Source organism: Hyperolius riggenbachi, chromosome 2 (genome assembly GCF_040937935.1).
Source record: "Hyperolius riggenbachi isolate aHypRig1 chromosome 2, aHypRig1.pri, whole genome shotgun sequence".
In the NCBI taxonomy this organism is placed as follows: domain Eukaryota; kingdom Metazoa; phylum Chordata; class Amphibia; order Anura; family Hyperoliidae; genus Hyperolius; species Hyperolius riggenbachi.
In genome coordinates, this window is record NC_090647.1 from 76,797,053 (window position 1) to 76,815,438 (window position 18,386).

General features: G+C 47.1%; 1 protein-coding gene across 3 annotated transcripts in view; it reads right to left on the reverse strand.

The window, feature by feature from the left end:
• PARP4 (poly(ADP-ribose) polymerase family member 4) overlaps positions 1 to 18,386 on the reverse strand; it is a 291,746-nt gene that overhangs the window by 20,630 nt on the left and 252,730 nt on the right. For all 3 annotated transcript variants that reach the window (XM_068266936.1, XM_068266937.1, XM_068266935.1), the window contains one exon: positions 7,300 to 7,407. In XM_068266936.1, coding sequence (XP_068123037.1) covers positions 7,300 to 7,407 — 108 coding nt within the window. The remainder of the gene's footprint in view (positions 1 to 7,299; positions 7,408 to 18,386) is intronic.

Genomic DNA, 18,386 nt, shown 5'->3' on the forward strand with positions numbered 1-18,386 from the left:
ATCACTTATTTATTTACAGACACGATTGATATATTACAGAAAAATTCACTACAGCATATACAGTATATTATATATATCCTCCGCATATGTTTAAAGAATACTTTAAAATGTAATAATAGTTGGTGCTTCTAATAAGCACGTACCCCTCTGTGGCCTCCTTCGTCTCTCCCGTTCTCCATTTCACCAGCTTTTATTATTACTCTATACATGAAGAGCTCATGTGCATGAATGCGCACATTTCCAGTGCTCACACGCGAGCGCACAAACTGCACATGCCCCATAAAAGGAATCACTAATGCACAAGCAGTTCCTTTTACTGGGTGTAGGTAGTTCATGAAACGCACATGTGCAGTAAAAAATGCGCTCATTTACAGCCTGTGGTTACAAACATTATTTAATTTTAAAGTACATTTTCAGTTCAAGTACCCTATAAACTGGGGCGTGACTAGAAATCACTGGGCCCCCCTGCAAAACTATGGATGGGGCCCCCTCCTCCCCCTCCTAGCTTTCGGCCCAGGTAACTGAGAACCAATGTTATTCAATTGGTTAGTGCACACTTGAATGCAGATAAAAACAGACAGCAGTGAAGCACTGCAGACATTTTCTCTATCAATTACATTCGCTTCTGTGAGAAAGCAAGCATGTTTTCTTACATACAGACACACATGGTGTACAGAAAACGCATACAGAAAACTGACAGATGAGTCTTCAGATGAGCCTCAGCTTATTACACTCACTCTGCCCATCTCTGATGAAGCAGAACTGGTGCTGCAGACTCCAGCACCAATACAGTAAACAGCACTTGGGAAGTAGGTTGGGAGGCTGGGAGCATGGCCATGTACACAAGAGCCTGCTGCACACTGAATAGGGATCGTCTACAAATCTTTGTCTGCAAAATTTTGTATGCTTCCTTATTAGCAGATGCAGTCATTAGAACAATTGTGCAGAGAGCAGAACGTTTTCTCTCTCTGTGCCCTTAGTTGTCAGTATCTCAGGACAGGGAAAATAATCTTCTCCCCCCACAGGGCCCCCTGCGGCTGCATCTCTTGCAGGGTCTATTGTTACGCCCATGCCTATAAAGTTTTAGTGTACCTAAATTATCCTAAGATGGGACTTAATAATGCAATTTAGTTGCGTTATTGATTTCAGACCTATTTTTCAATAAGGGTATGTCACCCTGTGTGCTGATCTCTGAAAATTATGCTTCGACAACGTTCCTTTGCTTCTCTCTTGTTGTAAATCGTGTGTGTGCTCTAATTATTCCAGTCCAGATTATATTTGCACTTTAGCACACACAGAGTACGGAACACTTACCTAGTGATGATTCATTCCTAACCTCTTCCGGGCGTTGGTAATTGAAATGTATGCCCTGTTTATTGCCTCATCCCTGCTAGGGTGTAGATTTCAATTACTCGCCGCTGCAGAGTCCCATCGCTCTTGCTGCTCCAGCACCACTGCAGTCGGCTCGCTCAGCTGTCCTAATGACACGTGTTCTGTATGTCAATCTAGGGCCTATTTCATCGACTCCTGTCCCTGTGAGTACTGTGAGACCGAGATGGTTTTACAGTGATCACAGGGACAGGAGTCAATGAAATCGGCTCCAGATTGACATAATAATAGCAGCAATAGCAGCTCGAAATCCAGCAAAAAAAGAAAAGTCTCAGGTCCTTAGCGGCTAGAGATGGCTGGTACTGAAAGGGTTAAAGTAAACAATGGTAGTGACATGCCAGTATTTTAGCCCCTTCAGTACCAGCCGTCTCTAGCCCCTTAAGGACCAGAGACCGATGTCAGTAAAACCGCCGCATACCGACGAATCGCCGCTACCACCATTCAGGCCGCGCACCCATTGCCTCAGGCCACCCACTCTGCCGTCTCTCTGACCGATTTCATTGGCTCCTGACCCTGTGATCAATGTAAACCAATGGGATTTGCTCATATTGAAGAGTGAGCTGAGGTGGGCAGAGAGCAACGCGCTTGGTGGGAGCGTCGAGAACGTGTGGCGACAGTGAGGTGAAATCTACGTCCTGGCAGGAATACCAGCCTCCAAAAGGCATAGATTTCAATCACCGCCGTTCAGAAGCGGTTAAACATACTGCATTAATGATCAGAGATTTATTTTAAAACATTTTAAAGAAAACCTGTAACTAAAAAAAGTTACAGGTTTTCCCCTCAGGCGCTGGAAGCCTCCGCATCTTATCGAGGCTTCCCCCATCCTCCTGTGTCCCACAGTGCTACCTGTTCCAACTAACTAGCATACATTGACAGAATAGCATACATTTAAAGTGATATACCCCTTGTTAGTAGAATCAGTGTCCCCTTGCCCGCTCGCTTCGCTCGCTGGGCTGCGGGCTCGGTCCTCGCTTCGCTCAGACAACTTTGTATTTTAAGTCTATGTCCACTTGGATAGTGGAGATTGCACATCAGCACACAGGCAGCTAACTGGGGTTGAAAAGGTTAATGCTGCTGATGGGTACTATGGGGTTAATGTATGCCCTGCATGACTTTGCACATGCTCAGTAGCATTTGTATGCTATTCTGTCGGGTATGCAAAAATGTTGGAACACCGGATCATCCACCAGGCACAACAAGCACCAGTTTAAGGCCCCATCCAGGGCCTAAAGGGCCCCATCAGCATTCTTCGATTAACTTTTTCATGCCTGCCGCTGCTGCTGCGGCTAAGGAGTCTCAGCAGCAGCATGTACGCGTGTAATCCGGCTCCTTTACCTTCTTTCCCTTTTTTCCTGGACTGCCGCAGCGCTGTTCGGTACCGGAAATAAGCTGAAGCTGAGCGTTGCCGTTGCCATGGTAAACAGACGCTCCAGCCTCCACCTCAGCCTGCAGAGAGTCAGCGTCTGTATTTCTGGGCAGGCCCCCAAAGCCCGGGACTAGGGCAGGAAAATGCACAGGGTGCTGTGGTGGAGAGTCTTCCACAACATTCCCCACATGCCAGATGTCGCCCGTCAACTTACTGCCGTGTGTTGTGCCAAGCACCTCAAATCTGTGCGTGTGTGCAGGCAGGGCAGCGGGCGTCTAAATACAGGAAGTATGGAAATGGGATTAGAGAGGGACCAGAGAGCAGCATATTGGCAAAAGCCAGCAGCAGCTGCACGATCATTGCAGCATTAGCCACAGCGTGTCTCTTCAGCTCTCCCTCAGCCCTCTTCACAAACTTCAGGTCAGCTGCTTTTGCAGGGCACGGATGGAAGGAACTGAGCGGTAAGGAGGGATCTGCTACCCTTCTGCATTCTGTCCTCCACAATTCAGTGTAGAGTTGCTCAGTCAGAAGTCTGTAATCTTTGCAATCTTTACACCAGGTCAGAGGTCTTGCAGTTGCCTGGCTCTTGGGGCTGACATGAAGTGCACGAAGTAGGAGAAAGCTCTGATTTCAATTGTTCCCCTGCCTTGTGTTGTAAATTACTAACCCACACACAAAGTCACTTAGGGCTGGTGCACACCGAGCGGCTTTTTCAGCGTTTCTGCAGCCGCTTGCGGCTGCGGATCCGCTTGGTCAATGTATCTCAATGGGGTGGTGCACACCAGAGCAGGAGGCGTTTTGCAGAAACGAAAAATGCCGGGGTGAGGCATTTTTTGGATTGCGGGTGCGTTTCTGCCTCAATGTTAAGTATAGGAAAAACGCAAACCGCTCTGAAAAACGCCTGTTCAGAGCGGTTTTGCCGGCGTTTTTGTTACAGAAGCTGTTCAGTAACAGCTTTACTGTAACAATATATGAAATCTACTATACTGAAATCCGCTGCAGCAATCCGCAAGACGCTAGCAAAACGCCATAGAAAAATAAGAAAAAGCGTTTCAAAATCTGCTAGCATTTTGCGGATCTGCTAGCGGTTTTTGGTGTGCACCAGGCCTCACTCTTCCCCTTTTTTTAAGTAAACCCGGCTGACTGAAAGAAAATGACCACAAGTATTTATGCTTACTTGGGGCTGCTTCCAGCTCCCTGTAGTCCGTTGTGGTGCCCTCCATTCCGCCGTAGTGGAGTCCGCAATACAGCTGGATTGTGGGGCATGGCACATGTGCGGTCCCAGCTACGCATGATCCCATGATCGCGTTTTGCGCAAGTGCAATGACCAACTGTCAATGCACAATATGCTCCCAGCAACAGGATCACGATCAGAGGGTGCACACAGCCAAGAACGTGAATGCGCAGTGGCCCGTGACTCAGTCAAGTCGCTTAATTTACAGGCTTGACAGCAGCAACTCTGAAGGAGTCGGGAGGACAGCAAGGGAGCTAACAGACTACAGGGGGCCGTTTTGTGGTCGTTTTGACTCACTAGCCTTCAGGCAAGAGATGCATTCTGTTGCTATGGAGGGTTGCGAAAGGACGACGAATGGCACAGGATGGTGTGGATTCCTGTGTATGCAGCGCTAAAGGGGTAGTTGTTGGTGAGGATGTTGTTAGTTGTGGAAGGGGGGTGACAGCAGGCCTTGGACGATGAAAAGTACAAATATATGTGTGTGTGTCAGCCTCCATATCCCTCTCACTTTATGTCTGAATTGATGCGTAGAATGTTAGGGTTAGTGAAGGGGACCCAAATCTGCTACTTTGCTTAGGGCCCCATTTGGCCTTAATCCGGCTCTGACTGTGCCCCTCCGAACAGCGGGGATCACTGGCGTAACAATAGGGTCTGCAGCCCCTGTATAAAACAGGAAGTCGCGTCAGAGGCTAGATAGAGGAATTTCCACGCTGGAGCGCACGGAAGGTATGTAACTGCCGCTGCCCGCATACCCAAATGTATTGATGCTGGAGGGGAGAGCCCGAGGTGAGGGAGGGGGGGGGAACCCGAATGTGGCCATAGCTTTTCCCTCATGCTGCGACCCCTCCAACCCCCCAAAATGGCCCCGATCGGGCCCCGGGGGGGGGGGGCGCCTGCCCACTCAGAATTTCTGCAGGGGGGGGCTGGTGGGGCCTAGTTGCGCCCCTGGCGAGGATGTAAATATTTACCTTCCCGGCTCCAGCGCAGTATCGGCTTTCCGCTCTGAGATAGGCGGAAATAGCCAATCACTGTCAGTCCGGTCTACTGTGCCTGAGTAGTAGAACGGACCTGACAGAGATCGGCTATTTCCATCTATTTCCGTGCTGAGAGCCGCAACAGCGCCCCTACTGGAGCCAGGGAAGGTAAATATATCAAGCCTTCTCAGGCTTGTCGAGCCAGGATTGCGGGACACTTCGGGGAGCCAGCGCTGGACTGCCTGCAGCTACAGGGATGGGGGAAGCCTCATTGGGACCCTGAGGCTTCTCCCCTCTGAGGCGAGTACCCCCAGGGAAATTCTTTTTTGTTACAGAGTCTCTTTAACAAGATTTAAGTATAAGTACCAAACACTTAAATATACAGTGGGTTGCAAAAGTATTCGGCCCCCTTGAAGTTTTCCACATTTTGTCACATTACTGCCACAAACATGCATCAATTTTATTGGAATTCCACGTGAAAGACCAATACAAAGTGGTGTACACGTGAGAAGTGGAACGAAAATCATACATGATTCCAAACATTTTTTACAAATAAATAACTGCAAAGTGGGGTGTGCATAATTATTCAGCCCCCTGAGTCAATGCTTTGTAGAACCACCTTTTGCTGCAATTACAGCTGCCAGTCTTTTAGGGTATGTTTCTACCAGCTTTGCACATCTAGAGACTGAAATCCTTGCCCATTCTTCCTTGCAAAACAGCTCCAGCTCAGTCAGATTAGATGGACAGCGTTTGTGAACAGCAGTTTTTAGATCCTGCCACAGATTCTCGATCGGATTTAGATCTGGACTTTGGGCCATTCTAACACATAGATATGTTTTGTTTTAAACCATTCCATTGTTGCCCTGGCTTTATTTTAGTTTAGGGTCATTGTCCTGCTGGAAGGTGAACCTCCGCCCCAGTCTCAAGTCTTTTGCAGTCTCCAAGAGGTTTTCTTCCAAGTTTGCCCTGTATTTGGCTCCATCCATCTTCCCATCAACTCTGACCAGCTTCCCTGTCCCTGCTGAAGAGAAGCACCCCCAGAGCATGATGCTGCCACTGCCATATTTGAAAGTGAGGATGGTGTGTTCAGAGTGATGTGCAGTGTTAGTTTTCCGCCACACATAGCGTTTTGCATTTTGGCCAAAAAGTTCCATTTTGGTCTCATCTGACCAGAGCACCTTCTTCCACATGGTTTCTGTGTCTCCCACATGGCTTGTGGCAAACTGGACTTCTTATGCTTTCTGTTAACAATGCCTTTCTTCTTGTCATTCTTCCATAAAGGCCAACTTTGTACAGTGCATGACTAATAGTTGTCCTATGGACAGAGGCTCCCACCTGAGCTGTAGATCTCTGCAGCTCGTCCAGAGTCACCATGGGCCTCTTGACTGCATTTCTGATCAGCGCTCTCCTTGTTCGGCCTGTGAGTTTAGGTGGATGGCCTTGTCTTGGTAGGTGTACAGTTGTGCCATACTCCTTCCATTTCTGAATGATCGCTTGAACAGTGCTCCGTAGGATGTTCAAGGCTTTGGAAACCTTTTTGAAGCCTAATGCTGGGAATACACGTTAAGTTTTTACTTTAGATAGATGGGTTCGATAGATAAATTCCAACCTGTCGGATCTGGTCGATTCTACTTTCGTTTCGATTCTCCTCATTCAAGTGAATGTAATTGATAAGAAAAGATAAGGAATCGAGAGGGGAATCGAGCAGTGAATCGAGAGTAGAATCTATCGAAAGCGAAAACGACGGCAAAAACGAACGCAAAAACGTATCGTGTATTCCCAGCATAAGCCTGCTTTAAATTTCTCAATAACTTGATCCCTGACCTGTCTTGTGTGTTCTTTGGACTTCACGGTGTTGTTGCTCACAATATTCTCTTAGACAACCTCTAAGGCCCTCACAGAGCAGCTGTATTTGTACTGACATTAGATTACACACAGGCGCACTCTATTTAGTCATTAGGACTCATCAGGCAATGTCTATAGATCAAGGGGGCCGAATAATTATGCACACACCACTTTGCAGTTATTTATTTGTAAAAAATGTTTGGAATCATGTGTGATTTTCGTTCCACTTCTCATGTGTACACCACTTTGTGTTGGTCTTTCACGTGGAATTCCAATAAAATAGATTCAGGTTTGTGGCAGTAATGTGACAAGATGTGGAAAACTTCAAGGGGGCCAAATACTTTTGCAACCCACTGTATATTTTCTTCTGCTCATTGTATACATGTTCTTGTTTTTTTTCCATTTTACACCTGTACAATCTTGCATACTATGGTTATTTAGCTAAGAAATCAAAATACACTCCAAAATAAGACAAGTGAAAGGGACCTCACTTCTTGTTGTGGTTTGGATTGCATCCTCATCAATTGTGGAAGAAACCTCGCCCTTCCTTTTATAGCTGATTTTTCTTCCCTCACTATAGATGAATTCCATGCATCCGTCTAGAAAAGAATAATTGACCATGTAAATACAAGTACCATAATATAATACATTTACAACAATAGAGTAATTTAAATAGATAGAAATAAAGAAACGGACAGAAATATAAATTTGCTGTCTATGCAGAACCGGCCCGGGGCACAGGCTGAGGGAGAGGTGAGAAGGCTTTTTGCAGTGCTGTTTGCTACTCTACATATTGGGGTCTGGCTATCCTGGGGAAAGGGGCTACCTAATACTGGGGGGCACAGCTGGAAATCTATACTGGGGGAGGGGAGCAGCCTAATACTGGTGGCACATCTGGCTACCTATACTGGGGGGACCTATCTAATACTGGAGGCAATCTAGCTAATTTTGCTACCTACCCTGGGGCAGGCAGAATTCGGGGGAGGTGGGGCACACTTTGGAATCTCCGCCTCTAGTGCTGGAGAACTTCATCCCGGCCCTGTATCTTTGATGTCTGATTGTTGTTGTTTTCAATATCATGTCACATAATGCACCAAAACCTTAAAGTGGAACTGAATTGTCCTGAAAAAAAATAAGAGTTTCACTTCACGTCATGGCATACTGATCCTCCGTTCCTCCACCGCAGCTCACTTTTCTTCTCGCAGTGGAAGCCGCCTTCTACGTCAAAGTCCACTGCGCCCTGGCCACGGGTATACTCATACGCGTTCCTGTGGCCAGGAGCATCCTGCGCAGACGCAGTACGAGAAAATCTCTATGGTAACTGTAGTTATGATTGGCATCTGATTTGAATGCGAAGTGTGCAGATAGCTTATTAGATGTGCTGCACATGTGAGCTGTTGGTCATTTCAGATGCAGTCTTTGTGGTATGCGCTGGCCCTCTCCTCGCAGTACGAGAAAATCTATACTGCGCCTGCACAGTACGCTCTCGGGGACGGGAATGTGAATGAGAATGCATGGCCAGTGCCGCGCAGATGCAGTGAACACTGGCTTCAAGAAGTGAAAGTGAGCCGTGGTGGGGGAACGGAAGATCGGTATGTCACGTCGTGGGCACAGGTCGGCTGCAGGGGGCTGGCAGAAGCACTGGGAAAGTGAAACTCTTATTTTTTCAGGACCTTTCAGTTCCGCTGTAGCCACCCTGGCATTCTATTTCCCCAGGATTTCCGTGCAAAAAGTGGTTCAATTAATTTCCAACAATTTTTAACCAATTTTTTTTTTGCAATCATTTTTTTTTATATTGAATTCAATACAGGTTATTGTATTGAATTCAATAAAAAAAAAGTGTTTGCTGCGAGATTTTGATGATGCTGTGTGACACTGGTGCCATCAACGCCGATCGACGGGGGACATGTGATCGCCAAGGGAGAAGCAAAATCCGCCAAGGGACATGGAAGAAGGCACTGGGGAAGCTATCAGAGGTACGCGACGAGGGATCAGCATGCCAAGGGTGAATGCCAAGACCCAGATGTATAGCCAGATGTGCAGCCAGGTATAGTTAGCCAGATGTGCAGCCAGGGGTAGTTAGCCAGAAGTGCAGCCAGGTATAGTCAGATGTATTAGCCAGGAATAGTTAGCCAGATGTTTTGCCAGGTATATAGTGAGTAAGATGTTTTCCAGGTATATAGGGAGCAAGATGTTTGCCAGGTGTATAGGAGACAGATGTGCAGCCAGGTGTATAGGAGACAGATGTGCAGCCAGGTCTAGGGAGTCATATGTATAGGGAGCCAGGTTTGCGGGTGCCTCTGCCACCCCCCACCCATTGCCCTCGATGCCCCGACTGTGGCCGGGTGTCCCTTCTGTGGGGGGGCTCCCCTTTCTGTGCTGGCTGGTAGTGGCCGGCGGGGATCCCCATACCGTGCGGGGGGGGGGGTATCCCCTTCTATGTGTCCTATTCGTGGTCAGTTGGGGACACCCCCTTCTGTGGTGGGGGGGGGGGGAGGTGGGTGTCCCCATCTATGCAGGCTGTGGGTGGCCTCTCCCCCCCATCCATCCCTCCCGATCCCCCGTGCCCCCCCCCCCCAATCCCGTGTCTCCCCCCTGTCAGAAGCCCTGATCTACTCACCTGAGGGCTTTCTCCTGCGGCGGAAGCGGCGCACTTCCTCCTCCATCGTGAAGTCTCGTGTTCTCTGTAATTACAGTACGCAGCTTGGTGACGTCACCAAGCCGCGTACAGTAATTACACAGACCGGGACGTCGGCGATGGAGGAGGAGGGTGTCCATTGCGGCCGACGCAGGAGAAAGACCTCAGGTGAGTAAAGCAGAGCTCCTGACAGGGGGGAGACACGGGATCGGGGGGAAGGGAGGGGGGGGGGAGAGACACAGGATCGGGTGTGAGGGGGGGCACGGGGGACAGAGAGGGAGGGATGGGGGAAGAGGAGGGAGAGGCCACCCACAGCTCGCATAGAAGAGGACACCCGCCTCCCGCACAGAAGGGGGTGTCCCCGACCGGCCAAGACCAGCCCCGTAGAAGGGGGTACCCGCCCCTAGCCCCCCCCCCCCGCACACACAAAAGGGTCACCCGCACGCACAGTACGGGGATCCCCCCCGCACAGAGAGGACCCCCGCCTGCCACTACCAGCCAGCACAGAAGGGGACAGAGGGGATCCCCGCACCAGCCACCCGCCGGCACAGAAGGGGAATCCCTGCACAGCCCCACACATTCTCTGCCCTGCCGGCTGCACAGGGATTCCCAGGGTGGCTGGATGCTAGTTCAGTAGGCTGTGGGTAGCACAGATCGCTACCCGCAGCGTGCAGTCAGGCATCCAGCCATCCTGGGGAATCCCTCTAATGAGGGAAAAGTGCAGCCGGCTGGGCAGAGAAACAGGAAATCTCCCTGGCAGTATTGACGAGCTCAGCTCGTCAATACCGCTTTCAGCAAGTTTTTTCTGGACGAGCTGAGCTCGTCAATACCGCCAGGGTGGTTTTTAATACCACCTGCCGAACACCATTGAAGTATTTCTTGTGCCACCAAAACAGTGTGGATCCATCGAGGCCGGTCTCCTCACACCCCCCCCCCCCCCCCGCCCGCCTCGCATTTTAAAGTCTCACCTATCAACCCACATGACTCCTGGCTTCCTCCAGTCTCCGCGAGCACTTGGGAAACTATGTACAGTATGTGGGTGGGAAATAGATCCCTCTCTGATCAGATTTGGCCAATCTGGCCATATATTGAGTGATGTATTTGCAGATGTGTGAACAGAGACGCCAACAAGGATAAAAACGTTTAAAATCCTTATCCTTGTTGGCTCCTCTGTTCACACATCTGCAAATAGTCTAGTCCACCCTTGGTGGAGGGGTGTATCCCCATTTTCTTCCCATCTGCAGAGAGCGACTTCTTGAACCTAAGTGGGGTCAGGTTCTAATTCTCCCCACCTGCCTTTCCAGTGGTTGCCTTTGTGGCGACCCACGTTTGTGAGTATAACCATTGTGATTTTTATAATCCATTAATACTGATCTAAATGCTACACTATGTTGGGCTCTCGGTTTTCTTGTTCTTTATTTCAAGCCAATTGAGTGATGTAGGCCACCTTTAGTTATGAGGTGAGGTAGCCCTGTTTCTAGGTGAGGGCGAGGCGGGTGTTCGCCTGGGGCACATTGAAAGAGGGGGAGAAGCGGGCACATGACAGCCAGAAGAGTTAGTGTTCCCTGCCCATGCCCACTGCGCTTAATCCCTGCAATGGAGAGAGGAGCATGGAGACAGCTCTGAGGAGAGAAGAGGAGGAGTTAGCCATCTCCCAGCAACTGTGTCGTATGCCCGCTGCCCCCCCCCCCTCCTTCACTGTAAATCAGCTGCCAAAGCACTCGGGGAGAAAAGCTTTTTTCTTGGGGGGAGGGGGGGGCACCAATACCTGGCTATTTACCTATAATGGGGGTACCTATACCTAACTACCTATACTGGGCCCACATATATCTGAATACTGGCAACACTTATACCTGGCTACTTATATTGGGGGCACGTATACCTGGCTATCTATACTGGGGGCACAGGCACCATGCTTCTATACTGGGGGCACCTATATCTTGCTACCTATACTGGGGGTCACATCTGGGTACCAATACTGGGGGGGGGGGGGTAGCTTATACTAAGGAGAAACCTGGCTACCTAGGCAGAGGAGATAAATACCGCATTGTAAATAAACTTCTCAAGCCTACAGGGTGGTCACAATTTTTACACCTTTGCCATGGGAGCTACTTAGCTTAGAAACTGCCCAATGGTGTAACTACAAATCATGGGGCCCCCCAGCAAAACTTTGATGCCCCCCCCCCCCCCTCCAATGTTCTCAACCATTTCCTTGCCTCCCCTTGGTGTCCTTCATGGCCTTCAGGGCCCATAAAACAAGTGTGGCCATCATTATCTTCACACCCATAACAAGTGTAGCCACAAAAACACCTGACCTGAAGTATAGTCACCTGTATCGGAGGAAGGGAATTTTAGTAGTTGGGGCCCCCACAGCTCTTGGCTCCCCTGCGATCGCAGGTACTGCTCTTCACTAGTTACGAACCTGAAACTGCCCTGAGGTGAGGCCTCCATAGATTAGACTTTTTTGGGTCCAGTGTTCCCATGCGGTAAATATATGAACAAAAAATGTGGTTTTCCAAATAACAGGAGAACAGAACCTTAGGCATCTAGATATTTAAATAACAGGGAAAATTGTAGTAGCTTTTTGGAAATATCTGAAACAGTATATTCATATGCCAATGGATCTACTATTGTTTTGTTTTCAAACAATTTTTTTAATAAAGATGTTTAAAAAAACAACAACACACAAAACCAATGATATATACTTACCCCTAAAGAGTTAGGCCGGGGTCACAGTGGTCAGTTGCATAACGCATGGGTTATAATGAAAGTGAACTGCAATGGAGACTGGGCATTGACTTTTCATATAAAGCTTGCAAGCAGCAAGTTAACGGGGACCCAAATTTAAATAACAAAATTTCAGAAATAAAATCTATTTTCTAAATTATAATAATAAATAGCAGCCTTTTTTAAGCTGCATGATGACAAATATAAAATATTTTACTTATTGGAGGAACCCTCCCTTCCTTTCATATTCCAGGGACAGAAACCGGCAAACTGGTGGAGTAGCAGGTGTCCGGCAAAGGAGGAATTGCTAATGGCTGCCACCTGTATAACCCTAGTTATGAAAAGAGAAGGGTGAACAGAGCGTACGTTAAAAAAGGGCGCCGGGAAAAAAGGGCGCAGGGTTTTAAAAGATAATCATGAATAACGTTTAAAAATTTTTTTGTTATATTTCGTTTAAAAATAATGTTTTATAAAGTTATAAATCATTAAATAATGTGTATAAAATCGGCAATTTTAAAAACGTTAATCTTCCCTGTTTAAAAATTGAAATTTATAATAACGTTTTATAAAACATTAATAAGAATTTTACTAAAGCTATACCTAACCCTACTCTCACACAGAACCCTCCCTGTACCTATCCCTAACCCCTAGACCCCCCTGTTGGTGCCTAACCCTAAGACCCCCCTGTTGGTGCCTAACCCTAAGACCCCCCTGTTGGTGCCTAACCCTAAGACCCCCCCTGGTGGTGCCTAACCCTAAGACCCCCCTGTTGTTGCCTAACCCTAAGACCCCCCTGTTGGTGCCTAACCCTAAGACCCCCCCTGGTGGTGCCTAACCCTAAGACCCCCCTGTTGGTGCCTAACCCTAAGACCCCCCTGTTGGTGCCTAACCCTAAGACCCCCCTGTTGGTGCCTAACCCTAAGACCCCCCTGTTGGTGCCTAACCCTAAGACCCCCCTGTTGGTGCCTAAACCTAAGACCCCCCTGTGATAAGCATTAATAATGTTTTAAAAAAATATGGTGCGGTTTTTCGTTTAAAAATGCAAAAAAAAAAAAAAAAAAAAAAAAACGGTTTTTCGTTTAAAAGTAATGTTTTAAAAAATATTGTACTGTTTTTCGTTTAAACATTAAATAATGTGTAATCATGAGAAACAGTTATACAATTCACAAAAATGGAGAAGCACCCATGCAAGAAGACCTCTGTGTGCCTTAGCTCATGGTCACAGTACCAGGTGACCCAGTAACAAAAAATTCCACGAAGCTGGCACCACCAAATGTAGTAAAATAGCTCTTTTTTCAAACGTCATTAAAATGACATTCAGTCAATGATCAAAAATGTAGCAATGGCGACAGCCCGCTGTTTCGAACTTGACGTCCTTTGTCAAGCCATACTGCTATCACTAAACATAAAACACACCTCCTTTAAATAGTGGTCAGTTACACAATCAACCAATGAGTTTGAAATCGCAACATCCAATGAGAATGCCTGACAGGGGGTGAGGACCTGATGGGGAACTGCTCTAAATCATGTGATCCATGGTAGACCAATAGGAACGCTGGTCGCGTAACCGAAATACGCATGCGGACAAAAATACGCATGAAAATACGCATAAAAGCTTCCGGAACGCAAAAATGACGTCAACGCGTGTCGTACGCGTAAAAATTTACGCATGCGTCACCGGATGCGTAAATTTACCAAAAAAGTATCCTAGGCCTCTCCCCAGTGTGGCCAGCTTAAAAAGTCCTAAAGCCTCACAAAGGAAGCATGTGATTAATCATAAAGACAAGCCCAGTTAAGGCCACATCAAAGAGGAAACAGTCGGCCCACACTGTGGAGAGCACCAAATTTTGGCAAAAGAGGGGGAAGGAAAGAAAGGGATGGAAGGCAAGGAAAAAGGGAGAGGGAGGGGGAGGGAGGGGGGGAAGAGGGAGGGGGGGGAAGGAGAGGAAGGGGAAGGAGAAGGGAGGGAGACGGAAAGGCAGGGAGGGGAAGGAACTGGTCTCACCATAGATCATAAAAAAACCAAAATAAATAAAAACATCAGGTAAAAATAACAACCCCTGACGGCATCGCCAATGGTTTACAAAGACAGAAGCATAGGCCAACAAGATCACGGCCAACACCCTTGAAGCATCAAAATTAAACACAAAAACTCAAATCATAATCTCGATTCAAACCCCCTCGACCCATGACCCCCAGGCGTTTAATCCACCAAGCTTCTCTACGTGCTAGTTCTTGTTTGCGGCTCAATTTACCTCGCCAATCAAGGGGAACACTATCGATTACTTGGACTCTCATTTGTGAAATGTTATGCCGTGCCTCTGTGAAATGACTGGACACTGTCTGGGTAGAATCCTTGTTACGGATGGCAGTCTTGTGACCCGACATCCTAACTTTAAGAGGTTTGGTCGTCATCCCAACATACCCAAGACCACATGGGCATACAATCAAGTAAACTACATAACTCGAGTCACAAGAGTACCGTCCCCTAACAACAAATCTTGTACCTCTAGAAGGGTGAGTGAAAGTACCACCTCTAGTGATATGACTGCATAAATGACAACTAAGGTACCTTTCTTAGCATTATCAGGAAGCCTGTCCCTTGACACCCGGTGATGAAAAACCTTATCCCTGACAGTGGGGGCTCTCTTAAAAGACAAGAGAGGAGGGTAACGGAACTCGGGAATACGTGGGAAGGCCCCTTGTAAGAGGTGCCAATGTTTACGAATGGCCTTACCTATAGCTTCACTACAAGTATTAAAGGTAGACACAAATGGCATACGATGTTGTTTTGGTTGTCTCTTACCACGTCTACGCTGATCAGAAAGAGTATCAGAGGGGTATCCTCTTGCTCTAAATTTAGATCTAAGGGCCTCTTGTTGTTCCTCTCGTTTGATAGGGTCGGATACAATCCTCGAAACACGGGTCATCTGGCCAGAAGGAATAGCATTCTTGATGCCAATTGGATGAAAGCTATTAAAGTGTAAAAGAGAGTTTCTATCAGTAGGTTTTACGTAAAGTGTTGACTCTACCTTACCCGATGTACAGGTAATCCGGGTATCAAGGAACACAGCCTCCTCCTTACTGCTATGCTCAGTAAATTTAATGGTTGGACATTTAGAATGAAGAGAACCAATAAATTCAATTAGGGTCGAATGTGGCCCCTCCCACAAACAAAAAATATCATCTATATAACGCCACCAGCACTTAGCGTGCTTGTGGAAGAGTGGGTGGGTATAAACAAAACTTACTTCGTATAAACCCATAAATAAACCAGCATAGGAAGGGGCCACATTCGACCCCATGGCTGTCCCCCGTTGTTGTATGTAGAAGGAACCCTGAAAGGAAAAATAGTTAAATCTCAAAATAACATTCAATAATTCAATAATGAAATTACGTTGTGCACTGGATAAATCTGACTGTTGCATCAAGTACCAATCGACCGCCTCTACACCTCCATCATGGGGGATGGAGGTGTAGAGGCTCTCCACATCAAGGGTGACAAGCAATGCCCCCTCACCAAGCTCACCAATAGAGTGAAGCCTGTCGAGGAACATGCCGGTGTCCCTGATGTATGAATCAACAGAAACCACAATAGGCTGCAGGATACGATCAACATATTGTGCTAACGGCACAAACACAGAACCCACGCCGGCCACAATGGGTCGCCCCGGTGGCCGGCGTGGGTTCTTATGTATCTTGGGAAGGGTATAAAATGAGGGAGTCTTTGGCCTGTCCTGTTGGAGAAAAGCATATAAAGCATCATCAATAAGACCATTAGTTTTAGCTTTTTCTAATATGCATTTAATACGAGACTGTATCTGACTCAATGGATCCTCATCAATTCGCCTATAAACATCCTGCTGGGATAACTGTGAAAGTATCTCTTGTTCGTAATATTCAGTGTCCAATACGACAACTGCCCCGCCTTTATCAGCGGGGCGGATGGTTATTTCTGTGCGTTGTCCTAATTGGAGCAACGCCTGATGTTCAACTTTAGTTAGATTGAAATTAACCGTTCTAGAGTCATATCGAGATTCAATAAGATTCACTTCTTCCTTAACCCTGTCAATAAAGGTGTCAATGACAGGATGACTCGGGGGTAAGAAACTACTCTTATTACGTAAGCCAGTCCCTGAAAGAGAAAGTATATTAGTATCTTCAGTAGTCCCTGAGTTTACACCTATAAAGGGGTTAGAATCGACAAAATACTTAAGCCTGATGTTCCTAAAAAAACGAAACAGTTCCTGATCGATCAGAAAAAAATCAGGTGAGTTGGTTGGGCTGAAGGATAGTCCATAATTAAGGACCCGTTCTTCCACAGCCGTCAAAGGATGACTTGAGATATTAACGACTAATGTCGGACCTTCGGATCTCTCCTCTGCCGTAAAGTCATTTGTCCTCTGGCGCTTCCTACGCTGGTACCTTCTGCCGCCCCTGCGTCTCCGCCCTCCCGGGCCATCGGAGACGCCTCCCGGGATGACTGTAAAAAATCACTAGAGGAGGAGTTAGCTTCAGAGGTGACTGGGCGAGAACCCTTAGGTCTAGGTTTTAAAGGTTTACCAGGACGTCTGTTCCTAACTGGAACCACCGGTCTCTGCCAGGCATACACATATCCTGTGGCATAATCAGCCAGATCCCTATGAAATTTGGATCTCTTAAGGTCTTCACCGGTTTTTCTGTAGGTCTCCATCCTCTTATTTAGGTCACCAACGTAAGCCTGAAATTCATCAGGGGGTAAGATGTTTCTCAATTGCTCACCAGTGATGTTAATCTTGTCGTCAATAGAAGGCAATTCTTTCTGTATCCGAGCTACTGTACACGTCATGGCATCAAAAGATGCTTTATTCCATATGCGCTCCCACGTGGAACAAAAGTCCGCATCATTAGGAAACAACATCGGATAGATTGGAGAGCGTACAGCTCGAGGGATCTTCTTATTGCGACAATACTCAACCAGGGTTTTGGCATGTAGATCCAGGTCTACTCGCCGTTTACGTAAGGCTTCCAATTCACGTTTAACCGACTGGCCACACTGGGGAGAGGCCTAGGATACTTTTTTGGTAAATTTACGCATCCGGTGACGCATGCGTAAATTTTTACGCGTACGACACGCGTTGACGTCATTTTTGCGTTCCGGAAGCTTTTATGCGTATTTTCATGCGTATTTTTGTCCGCATGCGTATTTCGGTTACGCGACCAGCGTTCCTATTGGTCTACCATGGATCACATGATTTAGAGCAGTTCCCCATCAGGTCCTCACCCCCTGTCAGGCATTCTCATTGGATGTTGCGATTTCAAACTCATTGGTTGATTGTGTAACTGACCACTATTTAAAGGAGGTGTGTTTTATGTTTAGTGATAGCAGTATGGCTTGACAAAGGACGTCAAGTTCGAAACAGCGGGCTGTCGCCATTGCTACATTTTTGATCATTGACTGAATGTCATTTTAATGACGTTTGAATAAAGAGCTATTTTACTACATTTGGTGGTGCCAGCTTCGTGGAATTTTTTGTTACTGGGTCACCTGGTACTGTGACCATGAGCTAAGGCACACAGAGGTCTTCTTGCATGGGTGCTTCTCCATTTTTGTGAATTGTGCATCTAAAGTACCGTGGAAGTGATTGCACCATGGAAGACAATTTTAATGAGACTGTCTCTGCGACTTTCTCTTATACTGTTGAACAAGCCAGCAGGATCTTTGCCAACTCAGACGGTGGAGCAACTTTTTTACAAGAACCTGATGTGAAGTCGGTTAAACGTGAATTGGAAGCCTTACGTAAACGGCGAGTAGACCTGGATCTACATGCCAAAACCCTGGTTGAGTATTGTCGCAATAAGAAGATCCCTCGAGCTGTACGCTCTCCAATCTATCCGATGTTGTTTCCTAATGATGCGGACTTTTGTTCCACGTGGGAGCGCATATGGAATAAAGCATCTTTTGATGCCATGACGTGTACAGTAGCTCGGATACAGAAAGAATTGCCTTCTATTGACGACAAGATTAACATCACTGGTGAGCAATTGAGAAACATCTTACCCCCTGATGAATTTCAGGCTTACGTTGGTGACCTAAATAAGAGGATGGAGACCTACAGAAAAACCGGTGAAGACCTTAAGAGATCCAAATTTCATAGGGATCTGGCTGATTATGCCACAGGATATGTGTATGCCTGGCAGAGACCGGTGGTTCCAGTTAGGAACAGACGTCCT